The following is a 21620-nucleotide window of genomic DNA, read 5'->3' as shown; positions in this document are numbered from 1 at the left end:
ACGATGTAAAAGGGTACCCTAGATTGGCCAGTTCTCTTAAGTAAATTGGTCAGATAAATTGCGTCTTGCCATTTATAAAATGGTATATAATATATGCTAAGGAACTATAAGTCACTTTGATTGGGGTAGCCCACTGGGCAACATACACGGAGATACAGTCTGATATCCTCAATAGATCACACTAATAGTTACATTTAAAATCCCAATCTGTTGTAACAGGACCCTAGTCCGCTAACTTCTGGACCGTTCTTCAACCGGTGGATTAAGATCTATGATAATCCTGTTACGGATTATCCATGCTGCTGCCAAGTATTTGGAAACAGAGCTCACTATCAGCATGGAAGTGTCATATTTACATATTCTATAAACACTAGTTCGGTTTTGTGTTAGCAGTGTTTTGCACAGAGGAATGATCCACTTTCCTCGTGGGCTTTTGTACAAAGGACAGAAAAATAGGACATGCTCAGAAGTTTCCTTGCATAGATGACAATTTATACATTTGTCAGACAAAGGACTATTAGACGACCAGCGAGCCGTGAAGCTGTTGACCGCCAATGATCCGTATCTGAACTGCAGTAGTAAAGAACGAGCACGGGCTGGTATAGGGAGATCGAGGAAGCTTTCAGGCGAAGGTTCGTGCTTAACCAGCAGAAACTCTGCTGTCAGCCGACCTAAACCATTTGAGCCGAGAGATTCCTCATAGATTTTTCCCCAATATCGGTCTTTAATCAGCAGCCTAGCGTTAGCAGGAATCGTCTCGAGCTTCTCCCAGTAATGGGAAAAACCCAATTTGACCCAAGCTGCTTTCATCTCCCTTAACCAACGAACTTTTTCCCATCCATAGCAAGGTGGCAATAGATCTTTGACTGCTGTCCTAAAAGATTCGAGTTCTTCAGTTTTCCATAATCTAACCCAGTAGAGAAGTGGCCTTAAGTATGCTGCATCTTTAATACTGGGTCTAGTCTTAGGGGGAGCATCGGCGTGCCCTTCCCTAGTCTGGATATGTGTCTAAGGAAGTTATTTTCTTTGGATTGAAGAGTGTCCAGTTGTCTATGTGATCCCCAAAGTTCCACTCCATAAAGGGCAGCGGCATGGATTTGGACTTTGTAAATTTCAGAAATGAGTCGGGGGGGGGGGGGCTTGGTGCAGTGCTAGCCTTCCGTCCTATCACTCCACATCTTTGGCTGATGGTAAGTGCCCCTTTCCTTATAGCTGCATCCCAGCTGCCCTTATCAGATAATCTAATACCCAGGTTATCATATTCCGTTACCCTCTCCAGGTGAGCTGAATCCATCTTTTATATTTGCTCTAAGCTTCTTGTTCGGGGCGCTGTATATCATGAGTTTGGTTTTCTTAACATTGATATCTAACCCGTAATCTCTGCAGAATGCACAGAACTGGTTAACTAGATTCTGGATTCCCATAGATGTTTTGGCCAGCAGGATAGTGTCATCCGCATAAAGTAAACATGGCACTTTGATCCCGGCCAACTTTGGGGAGTCATTAGTGCAGTTTGCTAAATACTTAATACAATTATTTATGTATAAAAGAAAAAGGGTGGGGGCCAAGACACAGCCCTGTCTGACTCCTCTCTCAATAGCCACTGGATCAGTTAAGTTACCATCCTTACCACTCCTAATTTGTGCGTAGGTATTCTTGTGTAATTGGACTATAAGTTTCAAGAGGCCATGTGGAATACCCATATTGGCTAGTGTCAGCCATAACTGGTTTCTGGGGACCAGATCAAACGCGGCTCTAAGATCAATAAAAACTACAAAAAGGTTGCCCCCTCCTACTTCCACAGTCTTCCATTTGATTGTGAAAAATCTTAACACCTGATCTATAGTACTGACTGCTGGCCTAAACCCTGCTTGTAGGTCGGAAATAACATTGGATTCCAGAATCCATTCTTCTAAACGAAACAAAATTTGCTTTGCAAAACGTTTTTGGAAGTTATCAAGCAAAGAGATTGGGCGGTAGTTAGCATGGTTAGAGGGGCTGCCTTTCTTAAAGATGGGGACTATCTCCGCTCCCATCCAGGAGCTTGGGACAGGCGCTCCTGCAGCTACTGTGTTGGAAATCAGGTTCAGATATGGGGCCCATATATCTGGGCTTGTCTTGTACAAATCGCCTGGAATTTTATCAAGGCCAGGGGCCTTTCCCCATTTCAGTGAAGCAATGGCAGCCTTGGTTTCTGCCAGGGTAAATTCAATTTTAGGGGTCTCAAAGATCATAATATGATTCAATTCCCTGGGAGTAACACCAGCGATCCCAGAATATAATCGGGAAAAGTGATCTGTCCACTCTACGGGAAGTATTGAGGCACCAGGCGAACGGTTAAGTTCTTCACTGGCGTCAGCCACCAGTTTCCAGAATTTCTAGATGTCATTTATTTTAGCAGACTCCAGGAGGGAAACCCATCTGGATTCATCCCATCTCCTACGGGCTCTACTTAGTTCCTGTTTGTAGTCTTTCCTGGCTTTCCTTATATGGTCTGGCTGACCCCCTTTTAAAGCTCTCAATAGTTTGTGCTGTGCTTCCCTGCATACAGCATTGAACCACCTTGCGTTGCACTTCTTTTTAAGTTTTTTGGCAGACTCTTTAGTAAAAAGATATTTTAGAGAATTAAATAGTTGTGTGTGGGCTGCTATAAGCCCACCACTATCTTCTAAAAGCTGAGGTATGCGTTCCATATGATCAGCCAACTGTCTGTACACAGATGCCAATGTGGCTGAGTCGGTACTCAAGGATTCCCATTTAACATTTCGTCTGTTATTGGTCAATGCGAGCTGTTGCTCATGGGTCTTGAGGCAGGAGGCTTCAAGTAGGGGTAATATGTTCCTAAGAGATAAAATCAATGGCTCATGATCGCTTTCCTCATGTTCTACAACGTTCATATCAACCATATAACCCCACAGCCGGAGATCCAGCAAAATATAATCTATCTGGCTCTTCTGCGTTCCACGTCTAAATGTAGGGTGAAGATCAGGGTCCGAGCGAGAACGACCGTTGCAGGCCCCCAGGCCATGCGCACGTGTAATATCCACTACCTGATGTGTTAGTCTGTTCATTTTTGGTCTTTTGCTTGACACCAGTTGGGGAATACCCCAGTAGGCGTCCTCATCTTTGTATAGTTCCTGAGCCAGCAGGTAGGGTTCAAAAGTGACATTAAAATCTCCTGCGATAAGAATAAAGTGGGAAGGTGATTTGCAAGAGAGAAGGCTATCCAAAATAGTCAATGTGTCCGACTCATATTTGCTACCCAAGCTCCTATTATAAATGTTAATTATTAGAAGTGGTTTCTCACTAAGGGATGGTATTGATAAACCCATCAAATCGGGACAACCCAAGTCAATTGTTTCAATCCGACATTTAAGGGAACAACTGAGCCATATAAGCAACCCACCTGAAGGTCTCCCTGAGTTCACCTTAGTTGCTGGGACCCAGTAACTTTTGTAACCAATTCTGTATATGGGCTCCAGAGCCCACGTTTCTTGAAAAAGACATATTTTATGTTCATCTATGAATTTGCCCCACTCAGGATTACTCATTTTGTTCTCCAGCCCTGCAATATTCCAGCTGAGAATGGTGTCTAGACCATCTATTTTGTCTTGGAGAACTTCAGCTACAAAGTTCTCTCTTGCAAATGAAATGTCGTGAGGAGATTTTATACCCTTTTCGATCATGTCTATACCAGCCTCATTGGGGTTTCCCACTACAGTCTCACCCAGAATATTACTTGCCCTGTCTGAATCGGGGCGTGGCGTAAGCAGTTTGAATGTCTGAAATGGTGGTGTATACTCATGGTTACTGAGGCCTATTAGATCCGGGGCTAAATTGGTCTCATTCACCTTGCCCTCCTTACTTGCTCCCCCGATACAGATTTCCAAACTCTGGTCACAGAAGGAAAGCCAGATACTGGTTTCCATCTTAGAATGGTCTAGCTTGGCAGGTGCGGAGGTTGTTGTGGACTCTTTGGTGTCTGTAATAGGGGTCTGGTCGGCCTCAGAATTGCCTGACCCTATTTCATGTGTTTCTATATTTCCAATTAAAGGTTACTTCTTGTCCCGGTTTTTCGAACCTTGAGGCTGGAGTGGGCTATATGCAGTGCTAGTTTTTAGTCAATCAATTTCAGAAAGCGAGAGGGGGCTACATCTCAACTGGGGGTCAGGCTGCATCTGCAAACTAGTGGAACCTCTGAGTGGCATTATCGCCCCCCTAGTAGCTGGTACTGCATTGTGAGGGTAGAAAGCCTGGAGCCTACATAGAGAATTTCTCCCGCTAAAGGGTTAGATTGGCACACATTCAGGGAGAGCTGTTGGACAAGGGAAGGTGCATTGAAGTTGATAACAATACAATCTCCCGTGCCGGGATTCTTAAGTGATTGAAGGAATCAGAGGAAGAACAAAATGAGTTTTCAGGGTAGATTAATCACAGATCTTTAGATGTCAGGTTTACGTGTGCAAATAACAGAAAGACCTAGAATTAATCCATCCCCATAACTGGGAGCTCTTTTATGAAGAAGACAGGATTTGCACCGCCATCTACATTCAACCAACCAACAGAAACACTTTGCTACTCTTTAGAAGTTACCATACCTGACCGCTAAAAGTGAACTTGCCTTATGGGGATATAGTCATAAATGGATTAAACAGGCTCTCGCACAAGTCTCTTTACACCACGGGTAACACTCTTGGTCCCCACGGCTAGGAGTCTGGATCAAAACCTGACATCCATAATAATATACAGCCCCATTTCTAACAAAATTAGAAAATCAGTCAGGTAAGGTTGGGAAATCCTATGGCAAATAAGCCTCCCTGAACCATTGTTTCCATTTTAGAAAGGGAACAATTTAAGGCAGTCCCTCATCAGAGGCAGTATTCCAGTGAAGAGGATGATACAGAGGACACTATAGAAACTCTCAGAAGTCTAAGGCCAATTAAAATGTGGTCCTTGTCCAGTTTGTCCATGCACAAGTAAAAGCAAAGAAATCACTATTAATGGAATTGTGCATACAATTTGTTTCAGCATCTGTAATAGTGATAATGTGGTCTATACTATAATGTGTACCTGCCAGAAAACATACATAGGAGTGACCACACAACAGATTAAAAAAACACATTATTTAACACTGGTCAAGATTGATTTACAAAGTGAATTCAGCACCTCTGGTGCACCGCTACATTGAAAGGACCATAGTCCAAGTGACATACACCGGACTGTAATTGCTAATGTTAGTTTCCTTTGAGATTATGGGACTGTGATATGTAATGCTTTACATGCACATTGTTTGACATGTTTGACATTATTGAATTTACTTTTATAGATGAAGGTACTGCTAGCTGGAGATATCTGTATATTTGTAGATAATGTGTAAAATAATTTCTATTGGATGAAGTTTTGTCTAAATGTATGGAGAGAACTCAGTGAGATTGGCTTTGGGGACCCCATCCTTACTCCTAGACATGCATACCCCTATGGCATTTATTTCACACACTAATTTAAATCACAGACTTGATACCACTTCAAAATGGTGGACCTAAGATCAGGAATATAAGACCATAGGCACACCACTATGGCATCCATCCACAACACGCTAACAGACATGGTTTTTCAAGGCAAATACTCTGTCCCCATTCACAGCAGGTTTCTCTGGTACAGGAATTATACAAAGCTGTGAAAGATTAGGTCAAAGCGATATCAGGATTGCAGGAGTTGAGTAATGCCCCCCCCTATTGCTCGTTATAGGGGAGACTTCCCCCTTGTATATGTTTGATGGGGTAACCGGAGACTTCCCACAATATTAATATATGTTTTCAAAACTGATTAGTGATATATAACCTTTTACTAAGTCCAGTTGATGTGTTCAATAGATTCAGGTAATAGAACTGTTCCCCGGGATTCAGCCCCTTTCCGAGCACTGATACACGTAAGTGGGGGATGCTCTAGTACCACTATTATGGGATTGGCATTCTCACACATTAGATCATAAGCTTGCATGTAATGCTGTGAAAGGGGCCACGGCTAAGGAGGTCTACCTAGGACACCATATTTATTGTCTTGGAGACATACCTTTTCTCCATGGCTTGCACTTTATTTATCACAAAGAACTCCTTATGGTTTTGGTATGAGGTGATTTTTGATCACTAGTTTTGAAGGTTGCCCATATTTCACCTCTATACTTCAGTATATTTGGTGATTACAGCTCCATGACACTGTATATATTTACATCGGTGGCCCTTGTTTTGTCCTGATGAGGCCCATGCAAAGAAATTAAGGGGACCGAAATGTGTTGACACCGCATAAGCAAAGACCACCTTCTGTAAAGCGATGTATACAAGAACCTAACTCCGTGGTGTATGATAATTAGGGAAAGAGTCCATCTGATTTAAGCATAGGCTTCTGTTACATAGCGCCAGAATGAACTCTACACACTGGTGTTTATCAACTGATCTCTAAATAGAAGGACATTATGTATAACAAGTTATGTATATTGTATATAGTCTTGTGATAATTATTTAAAATATTTGTGTTAGGTCAAATGTTATATGTGAAATAACATGATTTATGTTATCACCAAAAGCTGTATATAGATCACAGGGAAAAGATAATTACAGTAAAATAATTGAGCAAAGAAGATAAGAGTGAAATTCTGTGTTTACACATATAAAAAATATACAGAAAACAATTAGATACCTAATAAGGAGGAATAATTAAGTGCACCGGAGAGTGATTATTAATTCATTTTTTTAATTGCTTCTTTTTCCACCTTAGGATTGTTTTTTATTATTTAAGTTATTTCCACCAGAGAGTCAGTTTGTGTGTTACATATTACTCAACATCATATATTCACGTCCCATGTGAGGTGCCATCAGACTTGATTCTAAACTCCTCACCTTTTGATCCCTTTACTTCTCCGCCCTTCGACCCGGATCGAGAGCTCCGTTCTTTAATTGTTAGGTGTTTTACCACTGTAATCTTCTTACAGACATTGTGCCAGGGAAATGTCTACTCCAAAAATCATTCTTCAAACTGTGCCATTACTGCAGGGAGCAGACTTCGATAACAGAGTCATATAATATCTGCCTTTGGTGTTTACGGTCTAGGCACGACTTAGAGTTGTGTGACAAATGTTCCCTAATGTGCCTGAAGGCAAGCACGCGACTACAACAAAACTATATGCTAAAGCACACAAGAAGTGAGGTAGGTCGCACCCCAAGCATCGGGCCCACTCTGAGTCATGGCCCCGTTTCCACTCCAGGTCCTGGTAATTCTTCAAGTCTTCATCTTGCAGAGATGAAGTCCAAGGACGAGTCGGAGCACAAGCGCAAGCAGTCCAAGCAGGATTCATCTTAGTCTTACCCCTCGTACACTGGGGACAGTTTGCACACTTGACACTCCAGTGGTCCAACTAAAGCTCCATCATACAACTCCAAGACAATTCTGAGGCAGTTCTTGGTGTGCCAGGGCTTGGCTCGGGCTGCTGTTGACCCACAGCAGATGGAGATCTTCTGGAAGATCATGCTGCATTTGTTCACGGTGATTCCGACTCCCTCTGGAATGCTTTTGAACCCCACAGAGCTGTATGGGCCCTGAGTTGGACTTCTACAAGGAGTTTCTGCCCAGTGTCGATTGTTTCTGTGGTGCCTTTGCCTAGGTGGTTTATGCCACCACTCTGATGCCAGAGTCCCGATCTTTTCCACCCTCCCTGATTTCAGTCGCAGCAGCCCCGGATATGGTCTAGAAACCTGTCTCTAATCCGAAGTAGAGTTTGCCTGTGCCAGCCCTACGACTTGCTAAAAGATAACCAAGACACCACTCCTAACTTTGAAGGGTGCATAGTTGTCTCCTCAATGTTAGTACTGTAGAAAACTGAAAACCTTGTTCGGATTGACCTCCGATGCCTTTCATGGGTCCAAAGTGTCCCCCATGATGAGGATGCAAATAACTAAGGGCCAGATGTAGGAATATCCAATTTTGCGACTTGCAAATTGCGAGTCTGACTGACTCGCAATTTGCAAGTCGCAAAATTGGATGCAGAAAGGTGTCTCAGACACCTTTTGCGACTCGCTGTGGGGTCGCAAAGATCCACCTCTTCAATATTCATGAGGTGGGTCGCAGTTTGCGACCCCATAGCGAGTCCCTACACTCACAGGTTTGGTGGCCTGCTGTAGTCAGCAGACCTCCATGCCTGTGACTGTTTTTTCAATAAAGCAGGTTTTTTTTTTCATTTTGCAGACCGTTTTCCTTAAAGGAAAACGAGCTGCAAAATGAAAACTAAACCGAAACCTTACGGTTTCGTTTTTTTCAGAGTAGGCAGTGGTCCATAGGACCACTGCCTGCTCTGAAAAAATATTTTTTTCGGCATTCACAAAGGGGAAGGGGTCCCATGGTGACCCCTTCCCTTTTGCGAATGAGTTACCACCAGTGTGACACTGGTGGTAACTGCGAGTTGGTTTGCGACCGCATTCGCGGTCACAAAGCAACTGTGAATTGCGATGCGGTCGCAAATAGGAAGGGAACACCCCTTCCTATTTGCGAGTTGCATTCCCAAATTGCGAGTCGGTACCGACTCGCAATTTGGGAATGAGCATCGCATTCGGCCGTTTGCATGCCGCAAACTGCGTTTTTCGCAGTTTGCGACATGCAAACGGCTTCGTACATCTGGCCCTTACTCACCTTTCACAGTGCTGAGGTTTGCTCTTATCTACGTCTGCTGAATGCTAGTGGGCTCAACACTTTCCCTGAGATAGATCTGGATCGCCCGGGGCCCACCATTGTATAGCATGCTTCCTTTGTTGTAGTATTTCGTAGAGCAGCAAAACTACTTGAATTGCAACCACCTACAATAGAGAATAATGCAAATCATTTAATTAAGATCTTACTGCTTGTGCCCTCAAAGTCTTTTGCTACTGTTCATCGAAATCCTGACAGAAACTTTCATGGCAACCAAGTCTAAGCCTGGTCTAAGCCATACTTGTAAGTCACTCTTTAGCTTACACCATTGACTCTCCCCTGGCAATCCAACCTTCCTGCTTAGCATTCGACTCCTGCAAGTTTGGTAGTTCAAGCATCTACTAGTAAAATGAATCCAATTGATTTTCTTCCTGCACCACCAAACAGGGATCCAAAATGAATTGATACTTTCGGAAAAAGATTCTTCTCTTGTCCCAGCTTCGCCTTGCGGGACTTAAATGGCATTTGCCTTTTGGGATGGAACACACATGCCTTCTAGCATATGGCCTTGTGTTCTTGCCGAGCATCTTTGACAAATTTAGAAACACCTTTGTTTAGACAGTACAAGACAGATAAGTTACAGCCAAATATGTTTTGATACCTAGACTGGACATGAACAGTTGCTAGGCTTGCAATGGGCATCAGTGTGGTAATCATTTGCCGTGCATGGATGCATGTCACAGAATTCCATAGCGATATGCGGGCATCCCTAGCAGATATGCTATTCAGTAGCTCAGACTATTTTGTGAAAAGGCCGATTCTGCATTGGACCACTCAAAGGCAACCATTCTACGGCACGCTCAGTGAATCTGACTGATTTGGCTAAGCAGTTCCAACAGCTGTACCAGCGGGGTCTCACCTAATGCTATAGGCAGCTTGTACAACCACCAGCTCCACATTTTTGTGGCTCCAAGGGGCAAATGCCACGCACACCACCAATCATGACACCAATCATGACAGTGTATGGTGCCCTTGGACTATGTTTGAGGACCACGTAATTTCATGTGACAAGATGCTGCCAGGTGCGTTTTGAGAGCTTGTGTCCAGTGCACCATGGGCGCCAGTATGATCATCGAGCACCATGCCTGGATACATGCTTTGGGGTTATTTGGTGATGTGCAGGCTTCCCTGATGGACATGCCATTTTATGACTCCAGATTTGGCAAGGCTGGTTCTTTGTTGAAATGCTTCAAAGACAGCCGTGCTGTGGCACTCTTCTTGCATCTGACCCCTCTGGCTCAGCAATTCCACCAGCAGTACTGGAGGTTCATAGGATACTTGTGGGGTCTTGCCTACCACCAGAGTCCGCCCTCGCAACCCATACAACAGTCAACATAGCCCTTTTGGGGCTCCATATTTAGCCCCTTTGGCTAAACCTATCATGGACTTCCAGATTTTCTTCATGTGTCACGCAGATGACAAACAAATCATTTTAAGACTGGTTTGGACAGGCGATGATGCAAATACGTTTCTGATGTTAGGAGGCTGTTCCTCCTGCTAAACCGCTAACTGGTGGTTGGACGAGCTAGACTAATGTCACACCAGTTCGGGCTGTCAGAAATTTGGTGATCGTTTTCAATAAGACCCTCTTTTTTCTCCATAAATTGAAAAAATAACATCTTATTTCCGACAACTAAAGAACAATTTTTCTGTTTGGTCTCAGTTTGGCCTATTACGCCATCATTATTGCGCTGCTTGGATCTCATTTTGCCTGTGCCAGTGCTCATTATCTCAGGCATCTGACAGACCAACTTCAACGCCCCAAACTGGTGCAGAATTGTGCAACACACTTGCTTCTCATCCCAACGCACCACACCTCAATTTCTAGTTATCTTTGCGGTCATTATTGGCTCCTTGTCAAGAAATTCGGCCCTAATATTTATTCCACACCTTTGGGTGCCTCTAGCCCTGTTTTCATCAAGAAATTATTATTGGTGTACGATTGTTCCAAGGCCATATATTCACGCATCTTCTGCATTTTTTGCTGCAGACTCCCAAGATAAAAAAGCATGACAAGAATTCAAGTCTTTGTGTTTATCAGGCAGCCATCAAGTGGAGTTCACTTCCACTTAATCTGAGGTGTCAAACCAACTTCCTCGACTTTAGGAAACAACTCAACACCTGGATGTTTACTCAATGATCATAATTAGCATCATGAAAAATTGGGTAATTACACACTTTATAGATATTTTAATTTCATGTGCCCATCCTGCACAGGCACACATTGTTTTTTAATAGAGCAGATGGTACCTTAGGATTATGATGTGGTAGGAGCATTTCCAGTTTGTCACTCTTCCCTTTGACAATTGTTTACAGAGATGATGGCAGTGCCCGCGACCCATCCTCACATCTCAGGGTACATGTATTCCTGTACCTCGATGACTGACTGCTGAAGGCAGATACTCCAGTCAGCTTTGGGCCACCTCCAAAATAATGGTCACCCTTCTTTCATACTTGAGTTTCTCCATCAGCGAGCAAGACCTGATTCTTGAACATAGGATTCAGTTTATAGGGGCTATTCGGAAGATGGTGGCCTTCAAAGCTTTTCCACCACAACAGTGAGTCTGGAACATTCAGTTTATATTTATGATGTTTCAGGCTCCATCCTGAGTTCTGGTGCAGATGGGCATGCGATTTCTTGAACCTTTAGTCTCTTTCTCCTTGCTGGTCCCACAATGGAACATGCGGGTCTTGCAGTGGAACGTCCTCCTCCAATGAACTCGACACCGGGGCTGTCTTTTGGACAATGTCCGCATATCAAAGATGCCCGTGTGGCACCTTTAGTGTTGGGAGGCGAACACCAACTTGATCTGCAGCAGGCTGTTCTCCCTACCTCACCTAGAACTTACAGTAGTGACGGGTGCATCGTCTTTGGGTAGGGGTGAAGTGAAGACCTTTGGTTCCCAGCAGAACAGAAGCTTCACATTAATCTTCTGGCGCCCATGCTATTTGGTTGGCTCTGAAGGCTTTCCTTCCATCCAGATAACAACATGACTTTCTCCTTGTACTACAACAAGCATGGATGCAGTGGGTCATGGTCATGGTCTCAGGAGGCACTGAACCTTAGCAAATTTGTGGACTTAGTGGGGACCTTCCTAATAGCTGATCTTTTAGTGGGCTCACTGAAGGACACAGTATAGGAACTCAGCAGATGTCAGCTGGCAGACTATAAATGGTCTCTTCATCTGGAGGTGGCTCAAGACCTCTTCACCCTGTAGGGGTTGCCCTAGTCAGATCTTTTCACCAACACCGAGAATATGTAGTGTCATGATTACTGTGCACTACCCATTAAGAGTCTCCATAGGAAACCTAATTTGTCTGCATTGGGATGCAGGTCTCCTTCAGTTTTCCTGCCACCCCTCCTGCCCAGAGTTTTGAAGATCAGGAAGGACCCAGCTCAGATCATTCTGATATCTCAGATTAGGCCAGAAAATTGCGCTAATCCAATCTGTTCAGCCTGAGCTTTTGCCATTTGATCCGTGTCCCTCTTTAGGAGGACCTCCTTTCTCAGTAAACTGGGCAGGGTCCTATAGCTGAATCTCCACAGCCTGCATCTCTCTGTGTGGAAGTTGAAGGCTGACAACAGAGCAGTTTTGATTTACCTGCTAAAGTAGTAGATGTCTTGTGGCTAGGCACCGATTTATGAAATATATTTATTCTGGTATTTTGGAAAAGTTTGGGCAGGGTACGGAGACTGTCAAGCTGACCCTCTGCAAACCAATTTTCTCTTGCTTACCAAGGCTTAGAAAGTCTGAAAGGGGTGAAAAATAAACTAACAATGGAAGCTTCAATGTTTGTTTAATCAACCTTTGTTATTCAAGTCACTCATTTTGATGTGTTTTCTATAAGGACTCCCATACATGTTCTCGCTGTCACCTTTCGTTATGCATCAATGGTACGATAACTTGCACCTTATGTTCCTACTGTGCAGTCCTTTAACACCCATGCACAGCTTGTGTCTGTGGATGCTAACTATCAAAATGTTGTTCCTCATTGCAGTTATTTCTGCACCTTGCATTTTTGAGCTTCAAGCACTGTCAGTACAACTCCTCTACACCACCTTCTTTCCTGACACATTGATGCTGCAGAACCGTACTTTTTTCCTGCTTAAAGTTGTGTCACCCTTCTAAGTAGGTCAGTCCTTTTCGTTTCTACATTGTCTCCCTGCTTTATCCTTCTAAAAAGAGGTTTCACTGGCTGGACCCAAATATTTTGTGAGTTTTTACTTTGAGCCCACAAAGGAGTTTCAAGTCGACAACCAACTTTTAGTGGGCTTTGCCAGTGTTAAGAAAGGAATGGTGGCGCAGAAACAAACTCTGTCCATGTGAATCTTCCTATGCATAAATATATGGTATGAACTGGCCTAGAAGAGGTCCTTGAGGGTCCGTAGGTTCATTCCACCGGAGCCAGGGCTCCCATGATGGCATTTGTGTGAGGCGTTCCAGTACTGGACATCTGCTGGGCTGCTACTTAGGTGTCTGTGCATACATGCATCAGGCACTAGAGCCTTGTCAGTTAAGTGTGCAGAGTGGGTTGTTTTGCCAGCTTGATTCTGCAGGACTTCTCTGAGTACACTCCTTGACAGTCCACATTGGAAGGTACTTCATTTGTATCTATTCAGAAAGGTAGGAATATAGAGCCAGAAGAACATGTTCCTGTTAGAAATGGTGACTATAGTTGGCAGTGAGTTTACACCCTGTCCAAGTAGGGACCCTCACTCTAGTCAGGGCAAGGGAGATATACAGCTCAGATAACCCCTGCTCACCCCCTTGGTAGCTTGGCACAAGCAGTCAGGCTTATCTCAAAGGCAATGTTTAAAGTATTTGTAACCAGCAGGCACAGTAAAACAGTGAAAATACACAAAAGGACTCCACACCAGTTTAGAAAAATAGCCAATATTTCTCTAAATCAAACAAGACCAAAACGACAAAATACAACATACACAAGCAAAGATATGGATTTTTAAAGTAAAAAAGTCTTAATCCATAGAAATCAATAGATGTGTTGTTTTAGCACAAAGTACCTGGTAGGCGCGAAAAATAAAGCTGCATAGTTGAGCATGCATCGGAAAAGCAAGCGATGCGTCAATTCCTTACTCGCAAGTGAGTCGAGTCTTTCTCGGCCGGGCAAGCGATGTATTGGTTTCTTGACGCCCAGGGATAATACGTGGAAAATCCGGATGCACAGCAGTGATTAATCTGCATTGAGCCGACAATGCGTCGATTTCAGCAGCGCTGCATCAATTTTTCAGCTGCGGTGTAAGTTCTGCATCAATTTTTCTGCCGTCCGGCTCCGGTGTGTGGATTTTCTCTCTGGTTCTGCCAGCTGCTCCTTCCGGGGGCCCAGGGACTGGATGTGGCACCACTGGGAAAGTCAGGGGGTCTCAGCAAGAGAGCCCAGGTGCTGGCAGATGAAGTCTTTGATGTCCCTGAGACTTCTTAACAGAAGGCAAGCTCAGTCTAAGCCCTTGGAGAATCTTCACAAGCAGAATACACAGCAAAGCCCAGTCGTTGTCCTCTTTAAGGCAGAAGCAGCAACTGCAGGCCAACCCAGCAAAGCACACACAGCAATGGGGCAGTACTCCTACTCCAGCTCTTCTCCTTGGCAGAGGTTCCTCTTGATCCAGAAGTCTTCTAAAAGTTTGGGGTTTTGGGTCCACTACATATACTCATTTCTGCCTTTGAAGTAGGCAAACTTCAAAATAAAGTTGATGTTGTTTACAAGATCCTGCCTTGCCCAGGCCTGGCTCCAGACACACTCGAGGGTTTAGGAAACAGCATAGTGTGAGAACAGGCACAACCCTTTCAGGTGCAGGTGTCAGCTCCTCCCTCCCCCTCTAACCCAGGAACACCCATTAGGATATGCAAGACACACCTCAGCGCCCTTTGTGTCACTGTCTAGAGTAAATCCCCAAACAGCCCAACTGTCAGTCTGGCCCAGACATTGATTTCACAGGCAGGCAGAGGCACAGAATGGTTAAGCAAGAAAATGCCCACTTTCTAAAAGTTGCATTTTCAAACAAGCAATCTCAAAACCAACTTTACCAAAAGGTGTATTTTTAAATTGTGAGTTCAGAGACCCCAAATTCCATTTCTCCATTTGCTCTTAATAGGGAACTGCTCTTAAAAAGATATTTAAAGTCAGTCCCTTTGTTAACCTATGGGAGAGATAGGCATTGCAATAGTGCAAAACAAATTTGGCAGTATTTCACTTTTAGGACATGTAAAACACACCAGTACATGTCCTACCTTTTAAATACATTGCACCCTGCCCACAAGGCTACCTAGGGCCTACCGTAGGGGTGACATACATGCCGTAAAAGGGAAGGTTTGGCCCTGGCAACTGGGTACACTTGCCAGGCCAAATTGGCAGTGCAAAACTGCACACACAGACATTGTAGTGGCAGGTCTGAGACATGTTTACAGGCCTACTCATGTGGGTGGCACAATCAGTGTTAAAGGCTCACTAGTAACATTTGATTTACAGGCCCTGGGCACCTCTAGTGCACTTTACTAGGGACTTACTAGTAAATCAAATATGCCAATCATGAATGCAATTTACACAGGCAGCACTTGCACTTTAGCACTGGTCAGCAGTGGTAAAATGCCAGGAGTACCAAAAACCAGCAAAAACAAAGTCCAGCACATAGTCAAGGATAAAGGAAGCAGAGGCAAAAAGACAGGGGAAACCACGCCTAGGATGCCAGGTCTGACCACTAATAATCTTTGGTAATGCTTTTTCTGCTAGATACTTTAACTGAAGCTTCCTCACAACACTCCCTATGCCCCATTCAATGGAAAGGACCCCTTTGATTTTCAAAAGATATAAAGTTTGTTTTGATACACCATCATCTCCTACCTGTAATAGTTGGGCTGCATCTGTGGGTATGGAAGAGTTCAGAATAAATTGATGCTAGCATGCAGGGGCAGAACATATGCATCTCTACAACAATACTTCTGGCGGGAATACAAGGTCCCAGCGGACTCCGATGGTAAAACCTGCTCGCACGCAGGAACTATTGCAATGAAAAATTACGGCTCCTGTGTGGACCTGAGGATGTTCAAAAGGTGAAGATTTGTTGGTTAGATTGAGTATCCACTAGAAAGAGCTTTACCAAAAGCAAAAATCCTGTTCCTAGTGTCAGCAAAGGGGCAATAGTAAATCACTGAGAGGGGAAGTTTGGAGACTCTGAAGTCATCAATCCTGTCCTGAAATTGGAGCATTTTCCATATATATTCATGAGTTTTGGGGTGTCGGCCCCCCTCAATAATGATTAAATTAGTCAACTCTTCCTTGCAGTTTAGCTCTTTTTAAGTGCATATTTTATATAGTGAAGCTCCAAACATTGTTGAGACTTAAAACTGGTTTATGGGTCGCTGTCTTTCAACATAAAGCCTAGACTACCATCCCTTTGACTGTGGTGGAAATGGGTAACATATATAACAGTGGACACATCTATTCACTTCTGCACAGCATGACCTCCAAAATCAATCCTTTTGCCACAACCAAAACAAAACTGCATGTTGTTGCACACTTAAAACACCTTTCAGTGAGTGGTAATCCCCAAGAAAAAGGGTTTCAATGTGAACCAATCATTTACTATATCATATGACAATCATTTGGCAAAAGGATGAAGTCCGATTGTCGGTGTCACAGAACACAGGGCCATTGAATCATGCTAGAGATAAATAGGCCTCTTCTACTGTTACATTACGCACACACTTCTAAAAGATTATGGGCCAGATGTAGGAAGAGAGCAATTTGCGACTTGCAAATTGCTATGCAGTACGGTGTCTCAGACACCGTCTGCAACTCGCAATGGAGTCGCAATGACCCACCTCATGAATATTCATGAGGTGGGTCGCAAATTGCGGCCCAATTACGAGTATAGGCACTCGCTAACATGGAGGCCTGCTGACGTCAGCAGGCCTCCATGTTAGCGACCTGCCTTTTCAATAAAGCAATTTTTTTTTTTTAATGTAGCCCGTTTTCCCTAAGGGAAAACGAGCTGCATTTCAAAAAAATCCGAAACCTTTTGTTTCGCTTTTTTCAGGGCAGGGAGTGGGGTCCAGTCTCAAACTGGAAGGGGTCCCATGGGGACCCCTTCCAATTTGCGAGTGGGTTACCATCCACTTGAAGTGGATGGTAACTGCGACTCCATTTGCGACCGCGTACGCGGTCGCAAATGGAGTTGCATACCACTGCGACTCGCAAATAGGAAGGGAACACCCCTTCCTATTTGCGATTCGGAAATGCATTTTGCGAGTCGGTAACGACTCGCAAAATGCATTTCTGCATAGGAAACACGCATTTGCGAGTCGCAAACGGCAGATTTTGCCGTTTGCGACTCGCAAAGTGTTTCCTACATCTGGCCCCTAGTACCTAATTTCTCAAACTATTCTCTCTCCCACCTCTTTGAAAGCTGTGGGGTTTAAATACCAGTCCTGAAGAATGCTGGGTGAGAGACCCTAACAAGCCTGGGTTTCTTAACAGGGGTGAGGGGCCTCCTGACACAGAGATTTCTAGGTTTCAGCTACAGCTGTCTTTTCCCCATTGGCCAGACCTATATTGCCAATATACAAAAAGTGGACTTTGGGTCTGCTCTTTTCTCTTGATTGGATGTCGTTGTATTCTGTTATCTGTCTTAATTCAAAGGTTTATATTCCTATTCTCGTGTTTGTACCTGCCAGGAGCATTTCAGACTTAAAGAGTGTTGTGATTGGTTGTTTTGTATCCTTCACTGGTGATTTTCCTTGCATACAGGGAGCTATTTTTTTCTTTAAGCACTAAGTGATATTGTATGTTTTTTTCTTCCTCTGCTGCTTCGTTGCTGCCCATCCCTCTCCACTTCCCCTCTCCTACTTAATTTTTGAAAACATTTATAAGCTTGCCTCTCTGTCAGTGGGCATCCACCTTAAAATAGGTTTTTGCCCATTTCAAGATGGCCACCTTCAAGTGTGCATGAACAGCAGGCCCCAAGAAATGGGTTTATATTATTTGAACAAATCCAAAATAGATGTACATACGATGAAAATGTAACTTGAATAAGTACAATATTTGTTCACCACAAACAGCTTGAGGTTTATAATTGAGTAGATGGAGTACTGTGGTAAGGAGCTATTTATCCAAAGACACTATTTGGTATTAGAGTGTCACGACAACAGGCCATTCCCCAGGTCTAATCCTATGTCTTTTTCGTTATTGTGATTCTTAAGGCAACTTTTTGTTGTCCATGTTCTGTGTTTTAGGATTAGACAATAATATTGGGAATTAATACGTATTTGCATATGTTCAGAATGAAAGCTGTTCTGTTCTCCCATAAAACAGCATAGACCTAGTTTTCTAAGATGAGAGCAGGCAAGACGAGTTTAGTCGACTTAAGGATGTAAGCTCGTACAGTTTTAACTGTATTTTAATATGATAATTAAATATTTTAATGGTTGAGTGGAACCATCCAAATATATTAACGTCTGCAATCCTGTTTCTGAAAGGCAATTATTATAAGATGCTTCAATAAAAGCAGCAGAGTGAGGAGCCTTCCTGGCATGTTCTTTTGTGTGTTTAGCTCTAAGTCCACATCCAAAATCCAATGTGAACCGGTGAATTTAGAAGGTTTCTGCTTTAGCATTGACGTCATGTCTTTTGAAATATCTTAATTATTTGTTTTGGATTTTTTGACTTTAGATTTTCATTCTTCTTTTCCAGATGTTCACAAATTTTAATTTTGGCGAGCTGGACCTGAAAGCGGTGCACATCTCTGAGAGGTTCTCGGTGGACGGTTCTGGGTATTATACCTCAGCAGGTCAAATCTCCTTCAACTGAAGCATCACGCACAGGATGTTGTATGCTGTACACAAGCTGTAAACACTAAATCTGTGTGCATTTGTATCTTATGACTTTTACAAAGTGTTAACAGACCCCTGTTTATCTTAGTGTGCATCTTATTTTAGCTTCTGGATGATGGCCATAATAATGCTTGATCAGATAATCTCAGGACCAATGGTACATTTTACTCTGTGTTTGTCTTTATCTGCTGTTGCTATGGTTCTTGAATGTCCCAACATTCTCATTTTACAGTGGCCCTAAATTCAACCAAAAGAAATTGAATAATTCTGCACATTACCATAATTTGCATTGTTATTGCTGCAGAGGCAGTTATTCAACCGACTTGACTTTGGGCCTGATTTAGAGTTTGGTGGATGGGGGAACTGCATCACAAGCGTAACGGATATCCCGTCTGTGGTATTATGATTTAATTTTATCCGATGGACATCGTAATAGGGCGAATGGGATATCCGTTGTATTGGGACTGAGTAACCCTGTCTGCCAAACTCTAAACCAGGCCCCATGTCTTTTCATTGACTAGACTCAGAGTAGAGCATTTCAGAATTACATGACACATACAAACAGGAAGAGTAGATGTTTGAAGTACATCACATTTAGAAGCATTTGTATGCACCATGAGGTAAACAAATTGGCTTTTTGTGTCCATTCAACAATAAAAATATCAATAATTGAATTCTGTGCTCAGCAAGTTTCATCCATCTGCACTGAAGCCACATTCCGCATCTGCGGGGTTTTTAAGTGTGGAGACATTGGCCCTTGACGTGTCCACAACTAGTCTTGGTTGTAATAATTGACCGTTACCAACATTCTTCTAGGGGGTTCCGTTCACACCTGCTTCAAATAAATATATATGTTCAGTGGTGTTTCCAACAGACTCCGAAATTGACAGGGATCTTGGTGATATCTTTGATATTATACAGTTAGTGGATAGTAAAAGAGGCGATTGAGAGAATAAAATCAGCAGATTGTTTTTCCAGAAAAGCAGAAACATTGGCCATATAACAAATTACAATTCTCTATGTGCCATTGATGGGCGCTGTGACACACGTATTTCCTCTTTGTTTCACTGAATTCTATGGATCGTATTACTGAGGGGAAAGCAACCATTTGCACTCATGTTTTTTTTTTTTACATTCCCTAAGGCTACTCTGATACTGCTGAAGGAGGCACAGATGCAATATGGTGTGTGCCAGTGCACATTGTACGATCCCAAGATGGTGTTCTTTCATTTGCATGGTGGTTGGCTTCATGCACTTGAGAGAAGATTTTTGCCCCTCTGCCGATCTTCTAATACAGACTTGGGCATGTGGACAAACGTGCCATGTACGCTAACTGTATCCCACATATTAGGTTTAGCAGTGGGATACATGATCCCAAGGCCCCCAGATAGGTATCCCCCCACAGACAGTTGTAGTCACACAATGCGTCATCCTGCAGTGGGAGAAGAATCTCCACCTCCTTCTCAGCGCATTGGTGTTCCTTCAGCATTGAAAGATGCTGAGGGTAGGTGCAGGTACATGTTTGTACCTACAGCAGGAACAAATCTTTTTATGTTATATGGTGCACTGTCCAGGCTGCACCAATTTAATCTGTGCATCATTTTACTTAACACTGCTCCAGGTGTTTTAAAATTAGCAACAATACGGATTTTTTTCTGACATATGACCACTGACAGAGATATTGCCTCATTTTATTTAAAACGGGCCAGGCATCTTTAAATAGCACAATGTTGACTTTTTCTGTCTGACCTATGACAAGTGTCTGTTTTTGTTGCAGTAATGTGGCTTTGTTTAATTTTCCTAGCACATGGAATATATACCATCAGTATATTGCTGCGTCTTGCTGAGCAGTTTACCAGGTTCATGTGGCATTCATCTGCAGATTTATACTCATGTTAAAGTCTCCAAAATGGTGTGTTATATTGTTCTGTACCGGTGATCCTGAAGACGTTTTGCAACTCTTCACAGTGTTTATTCTTGTTTCAGCAAACTGTTTTATAAAAGCCAGGTCTGCCATGCTGCTATCAGCTATTCTCTGTGTGGTGCTTCCATTCACAGCGGAGCCATAAAATGTACTGTTGATCTCATTTCTGCTGATTTGTGTTCACAACCAAATGACACAATAAATCAATGTGCCTCATGGAGGAGAGAATCACCGTGTGTGCTTGTTTTTTCTTTTTTAAATGCCCGCACAGGTAATTTGTATTTCTATTTGGCATTATCGTGCGCACTATCAGCGTGGACCTCTATGCGCGTAAGTGAGGGATACTGTAAACAGATGATGCGCTAGAGAGTAGAAAAAGCTTGACCAAAGAGCAAAGTTTTCAGGTCACGACTGAAGTTGTCTGAGAAGGTTCGAGTCGCAGGAACAAAGGTTGCGTGCTTGGTAGGAGAAACTACAGCCACCAGACCGGCCTGTATGTATTTTAGGGACTGTGGTATTGCACTGCTCTCTTTTTAATGAAATGATGAGCCTTGTTAAGTAAGTACTCGTGGTCAATGCAGAATATCTTAAAATCCTTAATTGAATTCCTTGCTTAACAAGCAGCCAGTGGATGTTATGCACGATAGGATTAATTTATGCTGAAACCTGAAACTGAACTGGCTTCTGAATTTTGTACTACCTGGATTTTGTTAGCTAGTGAAGATGGTAATTCCATGTACATCGCATTAGACTATTATCTGAAGTAGTTAGCAATATACAAAAAAATCTCGCCTTACCTCAATTTGGAAGTTAAGCGTGTAGTAGCTCTAAGTAACAGTAGGCTGAAACATTTGGTATCACCTGGTCTGCTTTAGTGAGCTGGGAATCGATCCTAACGCCAAGCTTTTAACAGATGAAACTGGTTTCGGGAGTCTAGGTTTGTGGTGCAGCTGGATGATCCAATAAGCATACAGCCATAGATTGCAACAGTCATTTACAAGAGGAACATCAGCCTTCTCGTCATTGAGCTTATCGTTCCCCACCCAGATTTATAGAAATGTCAAATTGTGTTGGAATATGGCACTATTAGGTGTGTTCTATTTGTTATCCAACCG

The 21620-nt window shown here is 43.1% G+C and overlaps 1 protein-coding gene across 3 annotated transcripts in view; it reads left to right on the top strand.

The window, feature by feature from the left end:
- The window catches only part of ASCC1 (activating signal cointegrator 1 complex subunit 1), a 725998-nt gene extending 705265 nt beyond the window's left edge, over positions 1 to 20733 (top strand). For all 3 annotated transcript variants that reach the window (XM_069240384.1, XM_069240385.1, XM_069240386.1), the window contains one exon: positions 18442 to 20733. In XM_069240384.1, coding sequence (XP_069096485.1) covers positions 18442 to 18558 — 117 coding nt within the window. In that variant the 3' untranslated portion in view covers positions 18559 to 20733. The remainder of the gene's footprint in view (positions 1 to 18441) is intronic.
- The last annotated feature ends 887 nt before the right edge of the window (positions 20734 to 21620 follow it).

This window comes from Pleurodeles waltl, chromosome 6, assembly GCF_031143425.1.
Source record: "Pleurodeles waltl isolate 20211129_DDA chromosome 6, aPleWal1.hap1.20221129, whole genome shotgun sequence".
Taxonomy (NCBI): domain Eukaryota; kingdom Metazoa; phylum Chordata; class Amphibia; order Caudata; family Salamandridae; genus Pleurodeles; species Pleurodeles waltl.
The sequence above is the reverse complement of the archived record's forward strand: the minus strand, read 5'-3'. Positions and strand labels throughout refer to the sequence as shown.